This window comes from Lissotriton vulgaris, chromosome 4_1 (assembly GCF_964263255.1).
Source record: "Lissotriton vulgaris chromosome 4_1, aLisVul1.2, whole genome shotgun sequence".
Taxonomy (NCBI): Eukaryota; Metazoa; Chordata; class Amphibia; order Caudata; family Salamandridae; genus Lissotriton; species Lissotriton vulgaris.
In genome coordinates this window covers 600,917,272-600,935,949 of record NC_141691.1, presented here as the reverse complement: position 1 = coordinate 600,935,949, position 18,678 = coordinate 600,917,272, and the positions used below count along the sequence as shown (strand labels likewise).

Below are 18,678 nucleotides of genomic sequence, written 5' to 3'. Positions count from 1 at the left end.
TCATGCGAGCCACTGATCTTACTGGCTCCATGATTCAACAACAACTTCAGCGCCAGACAACCAGCGCGAGTGCGAGACCCGATGTTGGTGCAGTTGAGGACTCACTCAGGACAGGCAGCAACTAGTACTGTGTGTTGTGTACTAGTAGCCTGCCAGCTAGAGCCAGTAACACCAACAACACCAGGTGATGAGACAGGCTGGGCTGGCAGTAGCAGGCCTAATGCTGCCATTAGCAGCAACCTAATGCAGTTCACTCACTGTCTATGAATGCGTGCAACTAGTGCTTAATTTGTACCTGTAGTTTCCGGTGCTCCGTACCAACGGTCAAATATCAACATCAGGACTTATGTCAGTCTGCCACATGTTGGCATTGTTTATCTGATTTAGAAAAGAGAACAACAGTTGTTTGTTAATTCAAAATACATTACAAATAACTAATACCTGCAACCCAAGCCATTCTTTCAGCTTTTGGGTCCTGGAATAGTCTGAAGTGTCACACTTGCAGGAGTGGGATGGTTAGTAGTTGTGTAGGTACTGCTTGGCCCAGTCTTGGAATCTGGCTGTGGATGCATACACAGTAGAAGTCCCTCTCCAGCAGCCTGTTTTTAAGTCTGGCCTTTGTTTTGTTAGACTATTGCTTGCCTCAAAATCTTACATAATATGTATAGATAGAAGGGCTTTTGGTCGTTTGGCATCATAGGTTGGGCCGTTAAATTGCCCCTCACAATTTGCTTCCGCCCCCACAGCATGAGGCATTGGGTCATCATACTTAACTTATTGACTCCCTTCCGTTTGACTGACCGCACAATGAAGTGTGCTTTATTCTGTATGTTTTTATATTAACTTTAAATACTAGCTATTTTAGTTTGCCTGGACTCTTTTTTTAATTTAAAGTTTATCTTCTAAAGTGTTGAAGTGGCATTGTAACATTGTAGCTGCCTGCAATTTGAGTTCTTGGATAGATGGTGATTTGTTTGGCTCGTTAACAGCAAATAATACAGAAATGCGCAGCATAACTGAAAGGCTTGTTGTTTGAAGGACATCACTAATAACATCACTACTTAAATGTAAGATGTTTTTTTTTGCAAGCGTAAGGTGACCACATTCAGATGGCACCATATTTTTCTATTTTCCTTTTTTAAAATGTTTGTAGTATGTTTGTAATAAAAACCTAATCGTCACAGAAGCTTTCGAAGGCCAGATATTTTGCTTTGTTACTGCTTGTTAGTAGGAAGAATTGAGGGTGCTCCGAGCCACTCATTAAAGTCCATTCTCCTTCTCACTATTGAAGTGAATTTATGGACTGATCATATTTACGATAAACATGACTTTTTTTTACTTCCCACCGACATAGATTTGGCTTAACCTCATAGATGCTCGTAAACATCCCTCCCCAGTGCTGCGCTGTCCATTGGAACTAGTGCTGAATGGACGTCCAATGGTCGTGCGCAGCACTGGGGAGGTAGTGCTGCCGTCGGCCAACGCCCCGGCGCAGCACTTAAGGGGTTAAGATGTCCAGTTGACATGTATTCGCCATTCATTAAAGCAAGTTGAAAGCCTTGCCTGCTGAAATTTGTGATACTGTGAGTAGTTAACTAAGAGAGATAACAAGTATTATAAGGTGAATGTACCAATATGCACTTTAACATGCTAATTTGCACATGTGCTGTAGAATGACTATTTATAGGGCGGGGCACTTTTCAAATAAAGCCCATTGTAAAAAAGTTAACTTCTGTTTTGTGTAAAGCTGATACAGGCTGGTAATGTCTAGCTCTTGGTATCAATTCTAATCCTAGCTATGATGTCACGAAAGCCCTTTAAGCAAACACACCCGTTCCCTTCAATAAAAGAAAATAATCTCAATTTTTGGGGAAAATTGTAAATTCACCGATTGAAGAGACCGATAGGTGTATGGACCCAATTACCCCACGGCATCAATGTGTGGCACTTTTTTATAAGCAATACAACATCGCCACTTTAATAGATATGCCAGGAAGCATAAATAGTAGTGATTCCCCAAAATTACCCTAAAGGGAGGTATTAAAGTGCTGGGCCTAAATGGGGTCCCTATTGACTTATTCAAAGACAATAGATTGGTGAGCCCCACTATTATTCAACGTATTGAGGAGTGCAGAATACACTGACCCCCCGGCTTCTTGGTATAACTCAGTCATTGCCCTATTTTCATCTTGATCCCCAGTGTGTGTGGGGGGTCTCGCAGTGTGTGGGGGGGGGGGGTCTCGCAGTGTGTGGGGGGGGGGGTCTCGCAGTGTTTGGGGCTCGCAGTGTGTGGGGGGGCTCGCAGTGTGTGTGGGGGGCTCTGTGTGTGTGTGTGTGGGGGGGGGGCTCTGTGTGGCTGTGTGTGTGTGGGGCTCTTTGTGTGTGTGGGGGGCTCTGTGTGGGTGTATGACAGGAAGCATAAATAGTAGTGATTCCCCAAAATTACCCTGAAGGGAGGTATCAAAGTGCTGGGCCTAAATGGGGTCCCTATTGACTTATTCAAAGACAATAGATTGGTGAGCCCCACTATTATTCAACGTATTGAGGAGTGCAGAATACACCGACCCCCTGCTTCTTGGTCTAACTCAGTCATTGCCCTATTTTCATGTTGATCCCCAGTGTGTGTGGGTGGTCTCGCAGTGTGTGTGGGGGGGGGGCTCGCAGTGTGTGGGGCTCGCAGTGTGTGGGGAGGGCTTGCAGTGTGTGGGGGAGGCTCTGTGTGGGTGTGTGGGGGGGGCTCTGTGTGGGTGTGTGTGGGGGGCTCTGTGTGTGTGGGGGGGGCTCTCTGTGGGTGTTTGTGTGTGGCATTTGCGAGAGATTAAGCTATTGGCATTGTAAATGACAATGCCATTTATTTATGTTAGAAAAAAACATAAATAAAAATAATGTCAAGAGCAATGCCAATAGCTCTAACTTTAACAAAGGCAAAACCATTGCATTGTAAATGCTTGTTTTTTAAGGTGGGTACGAGAGACCATGTGGCTGCCATTCAGATATCTTTAATGAAGACATTCGCTATGAATGCTAATGTGCTCCTTTTCTTCCTTGTAGTGTGTGTGCTTGGTCTCTGTCCTAGCACTACTCCAACTGTTTAGAAGCATGTTTGGATTGTTTTATCTATCCACCTTGCAATGGTTTCCATGCTGGCCGGTGGTTGGTGCAAAGATAAAGAACTGGTTTGCTTTCCTGATCTTTTTTGTAAATAATACATGAATGATTATGTGTGTAGGGTTCCATTTTCCTGTGTTTTAAAATCTTGAAAAACAAGCTGGCAGCTGTATTGCCTATTGAAATGGAATTTGTAAGAAGGGTTCTTGTGTTGCGAGTGCTTGCAGTTCATTAACTCTTCAGAAGGATGTGACTGCAATCAAGAAGGCCATCTTGAGTGTAGGCATTTCAGATCTACTGTGTGGCTCCGCTCGAATGGGGGTTTCTGGAGCTGTGTTTGCATTAGTTTTAGATTCCGTAGCAGTGCAGGCACTGTCTTTGGTGGAACTGTCCTATTTCCTGTTCCAAAAATCTTTTTATCGCGGTCGTATTGAATGCACTTATTCCTATGACCCCTGAAGTTTTTGCTACTATGGCAGAAGTGTGGATTAAGAGAAGCATATGATAACACCTCGAGGTGAGTGAGGTACTTGAATACCGTGGTGCTGTGTCCAGTTACCCGTTAATCTTTGTCACACTAGTATATGGGCATTTCCCTGGTTTTCTGTGGGAGCCCTTGTTGACCAAACTCCATTTTCTCAGTAACCATGCTGCAAATCTGAGGGTTACTGGTTCTGGGTGGGATATATGTCTTCTATTCACAGATAACATGTCTGGGGGTAAGATGGCAATCTCATTCTTCTGCTATTTACCATCTCTAATGGCTATACAAATGATGTCTGTCTGGCCTACTGAGAAGCGATGAGTATCACGGTCATGGGTATCATTGACATTGGGGGGGAAGGCATATGCAAATCTCCATGATCAGAATATTGACCGGGAATTCTCCCACGACCACTGGTTTGGGAACCTTGATGCAATGTTTTGGAATTTTGCATTCGCTTGTGTTGCAAAGCGGTCTATCTGTGGTTTCCTGAATTGGTGGAATAGGTCTTCAAATATTTGCTGCTTCAGCTCCCACTCACGTGAGAAGTTTGTCTGCTTAGCCGGTCGATTTTTGTGTTTTGAACCCCTGGTAGATTGACAGCTACTAATGTCTTCTTCTCTGAATGGCCCGCCTCCATACATCCTGCACTAACTGGGGAAGTGCGTGACCTCGTTCCCGCGTTTGTTGAGATAAAACATTGTGGTTGTATTGTCTATTTGAATATGGACTGTTCTTCCCATGACATGTTTTGGAACGTCTTCAGTGCCAAGAAAACTGTCTTGAGATTCAGTATTTTATGTGCTTTACTGCTTCTTCCTGGACCCACAGGTTCCTAATGTTTATTTTTCCCCATAAGAGCTCTTCACCCTCTGTGGGATGCGTTTGTTGTGTTGGTCAGTGATGTTTTTTTTGTGTTCCCCCCCACTGTATTTCGCTAAAACATTTGTGTGTCAACCCCTAGATTTCCCCAACTCATCGACCCTGTAACTACCTCTATAGTGGTCATGTGTAGCCTTGCATGTGGTACTAGGGTTATGCACGATGCCATTATTTCCATTGTTTTCTCCACTGTCCTCAAAGTCAGAGACTATCCCTTCAGGTAAAGGTAAGTTTGTTCTGTCATTTCCATGGCTCCTTTGCATATTGGGAAGGTTTTTGCTTCGTTCCGAGTTTAGTCTTGCCAGAAAGTCTTTTCTCTTTGTGGCGCTGATGAACTCTCCTTGTTTTTTAAAAATCCCAATTAATAGTGTTTGTATAACAGTCTTTATGCTCTTCTGGCATTGCTGGTCAGGCTCTGTACTGGATAAGGAGCTTTCTATCTGGCTGTACACAGTGTGTCAGCATGGGCTCTTTTTGTTCTGCCTCTGTTGAGCTCACTAAGGGGGTGCCGCAGGGCTCTTGTTTGAGCCCAACACTTTTTAACATCTATGTGCCCCCCCCCTAGCTAACCTTATGAGAACGTACGGATTCATCCCAGTGTCATATGCTGATGACACTCAGCTTCTCTTCCCTTTTAAGACACTTAGCGCCGCGGTCAAACAGTCCTTCTCTGAAGGTACAAAGGCCGTATCGAAATGGATGGCCTCAAATTTTCTACAGTGTAATGTGGAAAAGACTGAAATGATGCTCGTTGGGGAAGCTACATTATTGTGGACTCCAGACTGGTGGCCCTCAGACCTAGATTCCGTCCCCAGCCCTAAGCAGGTTATGAAGAACCTTGGTGTGCGGATTGACCAGGGTCTCTCTTTAAAGGAACACGTAAATCAAACAGCTGGGTCCTGTTTTCACGTTATAGGACTTATACGTAGAGTGTTTCCTCTTTTACCAGATACTGCTAGAAAGACCCTTGTTCAGGCTCTAGTGCTCAGCCGCTTGGACTATTGCAATGGACTGTTGCTTTCAGCCAATGATAGCCTACTCAGTAGGCTTCAGGTGGTGCAAAATACTGCCGCTAGGTTAGTTCTAAATGCACCGCCTAGATCCCCCCACGCCCGTTGCTGGAAAAACTCCACTGGCTGCCGATCCGTCAACTTTAAGATCTGTTATGTTGTTCACAAGGGCATACACTGTCTGGGCCCAGCGTATCTGGCTGGGCGGTTTGTCCCCTACAACCCAATATGCAACCTTCGTTCGAGCAACCAGTCCCTTCAAATTCCAACTATCAGAAGGGCTAGACAGGGTGGGAAAGCTCTTTCCAATGTGGGCCCATGCCTTTGGAATAAACTCCCTGACTCCCTTAGGCAGTGCACCAATCACCTGATATTCAGGAAACTTAAAAACATTCTTATTCCAATCTTCGCTTCCTTAGTTTTCTAGTTCCTTCCATCTCTGAGCTGTTTTCTTTGCCTTAGCGCGGAAATACTCCTTCGGGAGTCGATTCCAGCGCGGTACAAACTCATAAATAAATAAATAAATTGCTACATAAGGGTAGGCATGTAGCCTGTGTCTTCTCAAGTGTGCCACCTCAAAAGAAAGGTTCTGTGAATACCCTTTGTGCAGACTTTATGTCAAAGGGAATATGCATGAACTGGTAAAGTATCTGGTCCACTGCGAACCTCGAGACCTTCTTATGCTTTTTGTCCATCAGGACATTGAGGGAAGTGTCCGCAAGTTCTATGGTTGCCATACTTTCTCACTTCCGCAGGTACAGGATAGCAGCTTGCCGAGTGATCCTTTTGAACATTTGCAGCTCTATGAATCTGGTTAATGCACTCAAGTACAGAATAGGTCTGAGTGATTTCTGGCTTTTATGCCAGGAAGTAAACTAAATAGACCCTTTTGTTTTCCTATCCTTCTGGTACATTTTCTATTGCACGTTTGCTGAAAAGGTCCTCGACCTCTTGCGGAAGTTGCAGTTCCCAGTCTTTGTTGCAAGTTTTTTTTTCAGTTCTTTACAATATCCATGTTGTATTATGTTTAGAGTCCATTAGCCATAGGTGATTTTTTACTTCGTTCTTTGGGGAATTGTCAGTTGTTACCTCCTAAAAGTGTTGAATGTAGGGAGGGCCCAGATGGTAAATCATTTGCTTGGAAGACCTGCTTCTGTGGGTGGGGTGCCTCTTCCTCTAGCCCTTTATTTAAAAGACTGCCTTGCCACACTGGGTATAGCCACTGAGGTGGTATGTATTCTGAGCTGGCTGTCCTGCAGCACAAAGCTAATGTGAAGGGTGAGTGGTTGTGATGCTCCCCTTGCCGATGGTCCAAATGGTTGGCAACGCCCAAAGGAGAAAGGGGAGGGAGGGATTAAAGATAGACTACCAAGATAATACAAGAGTCAGCCACTATATGGTGGAATAGTGCACAGATTGGGAATCCAGAAAGGAGTCATGCTGAAAAACGACATGTTCTACATGGCTTCCCCTAATGTAGACCTCACCTACTAAAATCCTTGACTTAGGCGTGAAATAAGCGTTCCGAGACAGGCTGTTGTTCATGACAGGAACCTCTGACTGATGCATACCTTTGACCAGCCCATGGTGCATGTGTTTCTGAGTTGGTGCCCAATATGATCCTGCAGTCATGTTCTTTTCCAGTCACCAGTGCATGCAGATTATGTAAAGCATTCCTTATTAGCAGGGATGCAACATCTGCCTTGCCTACGTCGTGATAGGGAAACCTGAACGCAAGAAGCAGCCCTTACACTTGCAAAGGTTTGGCCATGGGTACAAGGAATCCTCTCCGACATTTTGCCTCTAAAGGACTACCTCTTCCATCCACCCAACTCAGAGTCTATTGATGAATGAAAACATGTAAAGCCTGAAAGAGGTCATTGCCTCCATACTATATGGACACCAAACATTCATGGATAAAATCGACGATACTGCTTCACAACTCCTAAGTTTCTATGGGCAAACTCACTGACTGAAAACAGTATGAGTGAAGTGGACGATATAGACTTGTCTAAGAAAAAAGCCCATCAAAGCCTTTTCGAAAGCCTAAAAAATTCAGCAGCATAAAGTCAACGAACCAGAAAATGGCTGTGCATAGTCTCACTGAGAAAGACAAGGATGAAATTCAAGATGCACTTGCTCCGAGGGGCAATCACATAAAAGACCAAACTCTTACCTCACCAAACAAGCTTTAGCCGCTACCAGGCTGCTGCAATCATCCTCAAGTTACACTAAGAACACTACTCCAAAAAACTCGTACTGTATCCTACAGGGGTGCAAGGCTTGAGAGGAATGTTAAGAAGTATAACTCCACCAAGATGTCCTTTCCTAACTTTAGTCAACTCATTCAAAATACAAAATGATCCTTTACTCTCAGAAATGACTTTAAAGACACCAAATATATCAAGACGCTTCCGACCATACTTGGAGCCCCGTTGGGCACTACGGCCCACACCGCTTTTTGAAAACAATGGTGGCTACATACAGAAGTACAAGAGGGTCCTATTTACCAAAGACTCTGCATATTTGCTCCACGTGGTGTCAATTTCGTTTTAAAAAGGTACATTCTGCTCCATACAGGTCACGATTTTAAAATCTATGTTCCCGATACTAAATGTCTCATGTTATGAGTAACTATCCACATATTTAGATTATCACTTCTTCAGAAGGGGGTGACTTACCGAGCTCTGCACCCAGCAATATATTATCTCAGATACTCTGCCTACCATCTGTGTACAAAATATATTTCATAAACCCTGTTGGCTTACGCTTTAATTGACTGTTCTGAAACTACTCCACTGTCCATGACAGTTTTTCCCAAATGTTTCATTATATAGTCCCCCTAAATAGTACTTGATGGAATGTCTGACACTCTATATCTGAGCAGAAGCTTCTCTGATCTCATTTACATCTTGGTCCCTACCTCAGACATATCCAGCGCAAACTGTGGAAGCCAAAAATTAGAGATCCAGTGCAAAGAGAGTTTATTCATAGGCTGATACAGGGAAACTTCAAATTAAATTCCCTGTCAGCATCAAGTCGAGGAGATATTTCAAGAAATACAATCACAGTATCTGCATTGACACTGAATGATGTCTGAACGACACTAACACCAAACAGCCTCCTTCTGAGCTCTGATGTTGATATCAAACTAGGACTGGTGGACAACACGAAAATCTAAGTTTTCAGCCTACCTGAAAATTATCTGTTACTTTTACGACTTTCAGATCAGGATCTAAGGCTAGGAGTGGGTGGGGTGGGCTTCTTAGAGAATCCAGTCCTGGAAGTGATTTCATCCCAAGGATTACTGGTGACATTGAAAAAAAACCTCCTTTCTTGTTTAATGAATCGATATACATCAAAGCACCTTCAAACAGGTAAAATCAGACAGGACCGACACCTTGCTCACTTAGCTCAATTAACAGTACCCGAATGCAGTAAACCCCAGGACCCTTGATGCACTGCATACTCTGGGTGAGATTCTCTCAGTAATGGCCTCCATGAATAGAGTGTCTCTTGGGGAGGTTGGGTGGGTTAGATTCTACCCAGACAGTGTAGGATTTCTAGCCCGTCTCCCTATATCCCTCGGACAATCTGCTTTGTGTTAATGGAGAACTACCTTATACCATGCTCCGAGCATGCTCATTTTAATAATTAACAAGGATCCCTCAGGGGGCATCTAATTTCGCCCAATCCGACCTACTAAAGGAGATAGATATAGGCAAAAGTCTTGACAAACCGACTTCATCAGGCCTGCCCGGTCTGATTTTTCCATGACCAGCTACCTTTACTGCAGCTTACTCCACTGGACTACACAACAACAGAGACCATTCTCAATTCACTGTGATATCTGTCAACACTAATTTAAAAATAAAAAAACATTTGGTGGACCAGGCCTGGGATCTGTCAATCTTGTCATGATGCAACTACAATATGGTCCAGCCAACCACAACACCTGAACTAAATGAAAATCATACCTTGTAAAAACTGGTGTCACCAGTGATTTTTGTCATGGTGATGGAGTCACTCTGCCATGTCTGTCCTAATCACACAGGTGTATGTAACAGAGACTGAAGCACACTTCTCATTCATCTGTGCTCCTGATATCCTTTTTTTGGGTTATCCTCCATGCGTCTCTGAAATACCTATCCAAAAGCATCACCTTCTGCAGTGGATCTCCCTCGCTGGGTTTTGTAGGCCTGGTCAAGTTACTGCCCCCCCACCGTTTCTTAAGACCTTTCTTAATACCTCCATTGCGAGTCCAAAATCAAGATATACAACACTCCACAGAAACCTTACAGATTTTTCCTTGGGGGAGAAAAATGTACAGAATACAACTGAATTCAATGTTGTTCCAGATGTCAGATGGAAATTTTACAGTACCCTCCTTTCAAGGCTATTACTAAGTAACGTAACTGATGTCTGTCTTATTGATTGAAATAGCACCCCAATACAAGCAGAGATATTCCAAAGCATTTTTAGCCATTACCCACTGAAACAGCTGGTTTACCTAATCAAGTGTTAAATTAACATATACAAATAACCATTTGCGTCCATTCGTATTGCGCGTCATAGGGTTCTAAAATACATTATACTTCTCAATAGATTTCTGCTGCTCATAATGATGTGGAACAATCTAGACTTACGCCATTCTTACAGACAGTGGAAAATGGCATTTAGCTTCATGTTACCACGAACCGCATTTAGACACGTCACTCAAGTCCTGCAAAACTAATTTGGAAATGGCTATTACCACAACACAATTCCTATCCTATGAACAACTTAAAAAGGTCTTGATTCAATATTGTAACATCATCTGTGCCCTCTCTTACCATAATTATAGCAGATTTTATCTAATCTGGAAGACTGTTTCCAAACAATCAACACTATTAAAAGATCTACCTGGGATCCCTAGGAGGACTAACTAGATGTAGAAAGCCAGAAGATGGCCCTTGATTGTGCAGGTATCGATCGATGTATGCTAGACATGGACAAATCCTACACACGAAAAAATGTATGCTGGCTAAACTATATAGCATGGATTTATCCCAGCCGCTAGATGTCCCTGATTTTCCACTCTAGCTTCTACATTCAAAAATATAGTCTGGGATTCCCCGGAAGTGCACTGCTTTGGAGTATAGAGACAACAAGTTTATGAGCACCTTCACCAGGATCTTATTGCTCCAATACAAAATTATTTGTATACTTGACTTTCAAAGGCAGGCATAACATGCAATTGACAGTCAAAAGATATCCTGTTTGCCCTCTTCATGATACAATACCACACTGTTGTACACTGGCTGGAACCAGTACTCCATGATATCCCCTTTAACTTAACAGGTTTATGGCCAACGTTAAACTGCTGAGAAGGCTTTGTCGTCACTGTCACCTCCTGCAGTGAGACCACACATCTAGAATGTACATTTTACACAGAAGAATCCTGGGTTCATTTCAGAGAAATGCCCTCTCTATATGAAAAAGACGGATTTCCCAACAAATCTTTAGCCTCATTTTACGATATAATGACTTCTCTAATTCAAAGGGGGAGTGAATTTAGTGTTTACTTTCACCCCTGTCCACCTACTTTACTGTGCTATAATACCAGGAGTAAGGCCCAGTACTTATAACACTATTAGTCCATCTGATAGGAGGAGCTTTCCAATGACCAGTTGGGGGTTCACGGACAATTAGGAATCTGGTATCCCAGAATGGTGATTAATCATCCAACATTACCCATAGAACTTGAACCACATGTCCAATTGGGCTACTTATCTGCTTGGGGTAGGGTACGGCCAGCCACTGTAGGTACCTCGTTTTTTAAATTAACTGTTTGGGTTTAAGCCTGGTTTCCTTCTTTAATATAACCCAGAGTGGGCCTGAAACACATTCCTCTGCATTTAAATCTCTCATTCCTTGTAACGTGCAACATGTGAAGAACATCACAAGGGGATCACCTAATAGGCTTATACTCTGAAAGTACTCTCAAACTATAGGCATAATCAAGTGATTGATGGTTAGGTCTATTCACATGGGTCTGGGTATCTTGGAAGGACAGCAAAAAGCACTCTTAAAATTTTAATTATGTAATACAAGGGGCAAACGTGTGCCCTTCGCATAGGTTTATTGTGAAATTCCCTATTTGTAACAGTTCCATTTTCCATGTACCCTCAGGTCCGACAATCTAGCTTGAAAGTCACATAAGGTAAAGTAGAAACTGAGTTGAAAGATGAATGGAAGACTTTTAATGGCAATGTAGAATAAACAGACCACTAACAGCCGTGGAAATGCTTTGGGCACCCTTGTCAGTTTCCTAACAAATGGGATCATAATATGAAGCAGACAAAAAACTCAGATGAAACAGATTATTTCTAGGCTTTAAAAAAATCATATAGCAACACATTTTGTCAAAGCAACCCTACAGTTGTATAAAGTAAGCGGTATTGAAGAATGACCTATGAGAGAGTGACATTTTTATCAGTGAAAGATGCACAGCATAGTCCAGTCAGCTACAGAAGCTAAAGAGGCTAGGAGCCCTCCTCGAACGCTGGAGGGAGTGGACAAGATGGTGACACAGCCTGATGCACTTGGTATTACTTTGACTGACAGCAGGACTGAATCAGGCTCACGTTTTATTTTGCCAAGTCACCAGACACCAGAAATGGTACATACATTATAATGTATCCATATTGTACTTTCTTAGTTGCATTTTTGCCACTTCCTGTTCGCAGTTTGTGCTCTTTTCATTCAAAACTTTTCAGATATTTATAAGTACTAATGAGCAATTAATGCATAAATGCCTTAGACTGATGGGGAAGGGCGGAGGAGGAGGTGCTAGGAGAAGAGGAAGTAAAGGGAATCCGTAAGCATCCTATCTCTTTAGAATGTTCACAGTTGTTCTACGCATTCACACATGAAACAACCTTGGCAGTGGCACCAGCAGACTCCCAATACCACAATACCTCTACCTCCCACAGGATCCAACGCAGAAACTCCACAGTTGGGCCTACATGCTTAGATTCAATCCTACGCTGACGTCACGCCTGGAGTTCCCCTTGTCTGCGTCAGAGTGCCCCGCTAGAGAGGCTCCACACTCCTGCCCCCGCATGCGTGTAAACAACCCCGCGCGCCTTTACGCCGTAAAAAGGCAATGACATCACCCGCACCATCGATCCGGTCGTCACATAATTGTATAACTTCCTAACGTCACCCACACTTTCACGCCTATTGTTGACAGTTCACAGTTTCACATCGGTAGCTATGACCCCGATGACAGTTTGATGGGAATACATTCAAACAAGACTAAACACGATAACACTGGGAAAATATACACAAAAGCAGAATATTCATACATGCCCACTGGTGGCAAACTCAACCAGAACATGAAACGCTACCGATGAAAAGCACAAATCAACCGGAGGGCCCCTCCCCAAAAGTTTTTCTCTGATGTCTAACGATTGTAATGGTTGTGAATCAGTAACAATATGTATGCTTATGTTTACAATTGCTCCGCAACCAACCGTAATGGAGTGTCAATATAATGTAATAATGTAAAGATGTCAATGAGTAATTAGAAATTTAAAATCCCATAAAAACAAATTTTAAACAAGAAAAATGCCTTAGACTGAAAGTTAGGAGGTGGAGTTTATATTTTTCCAATGGGAGACTAACAATCAATACAGTTAACAGAACAAGGTGTCACTGCAGTACCTAGAGGAGTTCTGCTGTTCCAGAATACGCTGTTGAGCTTCCCAATTCAACTTCTCATCTTCAAACTGGCGGCGCTTCTCCTCCAATTCTTTGTGTTGTGCTTCTAAATTCTTTTTCATTTGCTCATGACGCCGCTGGAGCTAAAAATCAAGAAAAATATCTCAAGAAAATGTTTTGTGGTTGTGTTTCAGGTTAAAATCCCACCTCCACAGACTACAAACGTGTTTGCGGTATGGCCTCTACTAATTTATACAGTAGATTACAAGAGGAAAGTTCCATAAGGTCTCATTGATAGAATGACTCTGTTTTTTGCAATGGGGATGTTGTGTGCAATGTATATTAAATAAAAAAGTATTTAAATATTACAATGATATATACTTCTATTATTTAGAACACAGAGAGTGGACTTGTGGTTGCGAAATAGAAGTAAATAAACAATTAAAGTTCCCACTCATGCCTAGCTCGGCAAACAACAACACCTACACCAAATTCACTGCTCATGTCCTCATCCTTGATGTAACAGAGGACTTCATAAATAACAAATGATCTCACTAGTAACATGATATATTACCTTTCCTTTAACATTATGAATGGCACCTATGGATAAAATGTAAGCTCTTTGAGTATGTTGTAATTTAAAGATGAGAAGTGTAGTCCACTTATTTTTGTAATACATTTTATGAGGTCTTAAAAATTGCATTTGGTACGCTAATTATGGTTTGCATGGCAGGTGTGTGAGTTATAGTTTGTGGAATTTCGGAGTGATTCCTTAACCATAATTGGACTTTTTTTGTGAATTTCAGAGGCTTTTAATGAACACACATTACACCTTCGGCCGTGCAGAGTACGAGCTAGTCACAAGGCCTTCAGATAAGGCTAATGTCTAACCCTCCACTGGTGGCCAACCTCTACTGTGTACAGCTCTTGGTTGTGCGTAAATGGACATAGGTTAGGCCTAGCCCTGCCGTCAAAGCTCCATGGACAGTCGAAACCAGCTATACATGCTTTCAGTGGTGAGCTGAGAGAGTTGGCAGCACAGCATAACCTATGCCCCTGCAGCCAACCCTCTGAACTTCACCCAGCAGCAGCTTTGTCCCTGCAGCAGGGGCCACCCCTCAACAGTTGCAATATTCCTTTTAAAAAAAAAAAGAAATTAGCTTTAAAAATAGCAATAGCTCAACTATTAATTAAGTGGATCCTCTGTGGATTCGGCAGAAGATTCTCTATTCCAGTTTGAAAAATGAAGGCATGCCAATGGACAAGAGAGGTTTTCCTCCCTTCATCCATTGCAGATCTGTTGATCTTACGCCAAATTTAACCGTCCACATGGTCTGGGTGGCTGGCTATCGCATAAATATTTCTGTTGCTACGGTCATTGTTTAAAGTAATGCACTGAGCACCATAGTGTAAAAACTGAATATGGCATTAAGGGAACAGGGTGTGTTTGCCCTGACCCCAGAACCATTTTGAAAGCTCCAAAAGGACCCTTGCGCATTCAAATAAAATTATAATGTTAATGTTAATGAGATTTCTAAAGCGTGCGAATACCCTGGGGTGTCTTGGCGCTGAACTGGAACGCAAACCCTGAAGAGAGTTGGAAGGGGGTGAGGATTAATTTAAAAAATAACCAAGTTTTCAATTCTTTTCTGAAGGAGAGGAGAGAGTTAGCCGCTCATGTGTGCAGGGAGTGTATTCCATAACTTGGCCGCGCAGTAGCCAAGGCTACGGTCTACCCAACTCACAGTTCGGAACCTTGGTACCAACATTAATCTGGCATTAGTAGATCTTAACTATCTGCCTGGGTGGTACCATGAGAAGAGGTTTTTTAAAGGTACCGGTCCTATCCTATTCACTGCTCTATATGCAAGGCAGAGTACCTTAAACTTAATACGTTGCACCACAGGCTACCAATGGAGCTTCTGGACCTCCTCTTTGATTGATTGGTACTTGGGTATGTTCAGTAAAAGCCTGGCTGCAGCATTCTGCACCATCTGAAGTTTTTTCAGATGTTGTTTCTGTAGCCCAAGGTATAGGCCATTACAATCTAATTTTGACAGCACCAAAGTTGTTACAACTGTATACTATAAAATGATGTGTATATTATAAGAGAACATTACTCTCTCAGGACCCTCAAATATCCTAGTTTAAAAAAACGGCAAATCCTGAATAAATGCCTTTTAAAATATTAATTTCTGAACCTCAGCAGTACATGCCTAAGGGCCATTCATAGCAGGGGTTAGCCACTGGCGAAGGGTAAGGTGCAGGGTCTGACTGACGGCCAGGCTGTGTGGTCAACTCCTGGTGCGCACAGTCAAAGGTCCTATGCAGAGGGGGTTCGCTGACTGTTGAGGGCTGGATAGAAGGCCTGGTTGCAGACTAGGCCTGGAAGCTAATCCCAAGTATGCATGAACTATGAGTGCACGTAAAAGAGACTGGCCACCCATGGGAGGCAGTAAACAGGGCCTGATGATAGGCCCTATGTACAACTCTAGTTGCGCATGGCTGATAGCCGGAATGGATTTACCATGACAACTTAAATCTAAATCAGTTACCTCAAATTTCATGCAAACCATTGAAATGGTCCCAAACGAATTAAATAATAGATTTACCCACGGTGATCCCTGCAACAGGCTTAATTTGAAAAACAAATAGCAAATTTAACAATTAATTTCCTGTCAAATTTAGCGCATATACGTCAAAACGTGTTAACATTGAGAAATTAACACTTTTTGCCCCTCTTAGCCATGCCCTTTAACACATCTCCATAAACTTCACCATGTTAAAAGTGTGTAAAACATGCCAAGTATCCGACACATTCCGTGCAAATCTATGAAGGGCACCAACAATACTGTCAATTCAAAGACTATTGACCCTCCATACCATCCACTTTGTAGGCCCCATCGGCTTTCAGTGAAGCGGAGATACCTGCACTGGAATTAACCTCGTAACAATCTGCATATTTCATGCTAACTCATTATACAGCACAAAATGCATCAACAAGCGATCACTTTTCAACCACCTAAACTGTGCACTCGACAGATGTGTATGTAACTAAAAGCATCAAGAGTAAATTAAATATGCTAAGAGCCTGCCAACTGCTGTTCAGATCTGTGAAACTGTGCCAAAGTTACTAGCAAATCAAACGTTTTTGACACCCCTGCTTTTCATTTTAACACCATTTACCTTTCAGATCTACAAGAAAAATCAGTTATTTACCTCAGTATTGCTCCTTTCGGTGGATGGTATGTCGAGCCTTGGATTTCCCACGTTTAGAATATCCCCTTGTCTTTTTTTATCGCATCCTCAGAGGCACAGTGTAGAACAATTGTTTGTGACAGTGTGTCAAACTCTAACCTGAAGGGCATTGCCAAAAGGTAAGAAACTTGTTCTTCTGATGGATATTTCTAACCACAGATTCCTCACCTTTGCACTAGACATCAAAGCAGAACTTCCCAAAGGTGTAAGGTATGGCGAGTGAATGTGGCATGGCAGATGTCATGAAAAGGAACTTCTAATGCTAATACAGTCTTCTTGGCCTTTCCTCCGTTAGCTCTTAGACCCGAGGGTGGCTTTTAGCTAGTGTGTAGCAGATCTGAATGGTGAGTGACTAGCCTCCTTGAAAGGGTCCTCTTTTGCCCCAACCTGCCTTACTTGAATACGTGAAGTTTATAAAGACCTGTCTGGTGTTCTTTCGTCCTGTTGATGTGCGAGCTCAACTTCCTCTCTGTGTGAAGGTGATGGAGCTCACTTCTTTCAAGTGGCGGGGAGGAGTGAAGAATGCAGGCAAGGCGATCTGCTGGCTACTGTGAAAGAGCATTACAACCATCAGACATTACCGAGGAAGGCCTCCCAACACAAATATAGAGTGTTCATTGACAGTACCTGCAGCTCACTAACAGGGCCGCACGTGCCATGCCCATGCGGAATACCTTTTTCAGCATCAAGAGCTTTAAGGAGCAGCTGAGCACAGGCTTGAAGGGTGTACACAAGGAATGTCAAACCAGGTTATGGTCCTTAAGGGGTATTACAAATGTTTTGGGAGGAAGCATGTGTTAATCGTTTTATGCAACCCATCACAGCTGGTGGCCTAAACAAGGGTGGTTAGTGAGGTTAATACAGAATGGCTGAAAGGGCGGAAGAGTAACCTTTCACTGTGACCACTGTAAGGCCTTGCTGGGCAAGGGAAAGAACAAACAAAGGAGCACTGGGAAATGTGTCTTATAAGGTGTTGGTATTTCCGGCATTAAAGGACTTCGTGGAAGGGCGTCTGGCAGCAAGCACAACATCCACCAGCTCAGACAACAAGTCAAGCATTTTAGCGGCCACTGTTCAGTCTCTACATGTGGAGGGATACGTTGAGGAGATTTGTATGCTGGAACCTGTCCTTGTGCTGGACAGGAGGTGAACCAAAACTGAAACGTGAATGGAGGATAAATGATCAGAATCTTTGGGTACCACACTCTCCTCGCATAGTCCAGGGCAAACAAGATGACTTGGGCCTGATCTTTCCTGATCATCTTCAGAAGCTAAGGCAGGAAAGGCATCAGTGGGAAGGCATACAGGAGTCCCTTACTTCATTCCAGCCGGAATGAGTCTCCCAAAAAGTGCCTTGGTTAAAATGGCAGGAAAACTGCTGACACTGCATGTTCTCTATGGGACTGCAAAATGGGTACAATAAAATATACGACTGGCAAGCAGGGATACAATCTAATCTTCTGGGTCTAGGATGCCAAGGCTGTGAGCCATAGTAAGCATTCTTTATTTGTTGATCTGCAGAAAATAATTTAAACTGCGAAGATCCAGGATAGGCCTGAGGCTCCTTTCCTTTTTTGAGGATGAAAAAGTAGCACTAATACCATCCACACAACCCTCCCCCTACCGCACCCCTCCCCGGTACATGGAGAGTGAAAGATGTACCTCCTGCATCAGGGTTGCTAGGTACGCCTCCAAAATCTGTTCTATCGAAGGGAAGATGGGGTGGGTAGGAAAAAATGACAGGGCATAGCCCCTTTGAATTATCTGTAAGAACCATTTGTCTGATGCACTGGACCTCCAGATGGGGAGGAAATGTTTAATCCTGCTTTTCACTGACCTGCCATGGCCCGCAGAGGTCAAACTAAGGTGGCTTAGTAGCTGTTGCAGCAGAGGAGGAGGAAATGGTGGATTGTTGACCCAGCTGACCTGAGCTGTGTCGGATGATGCCACACCCATGACGTGCCACACCTATGATCTGAAAGGACTGGACAGTTTGCTGTGCCACCAGTTGAGAAGCTGGACGTTCCCTACAAGCTAGACCTCCTTTAATAGTCTCTGAATTTCCTAAATTGATGGTGAAACGGTCGCTGGAGCCAGTAAACACAGACCGCATGCAGTAGCACGGCTGTCCATAAATCTTTATAGCACAGATTCCGGACTCATTGAAGGGCATATCTATTAGGGGCACCTACATAGCACCTGAAAATCATGTCGACCTTATCCATGTGCGCC

At 43.2% G+C, this 18,678-nt stretch overlaps 1 protein-coding gene across 6 annotated transcripts in view; it reads right to left on the bottom strand.

Annotated features, from left to right (window-relative positions):
• The window catches only part of SEPTIN7 (septin 7), a 508,515-nt gene that overhangs the window by 12,775 nt on the left and 477,062 nt on the right, over positions 1 to 18,678 (bottom strand). For all 6 annotated transcript variants that reach the window (XM_086964822.1, XM_086964825.1, XM_086964824.1 and 3 more), the window contains one exon: positions 13,192 to 13,331. In XM_086964822.1, coding sequence (XP_086820948.1) covers positions 13,192 to 13,331 — 140 coding nt within the window. The remainder of the gene's footprint in view (positions 1 to 13,191; positions 13,332 to 18,678) is intronic.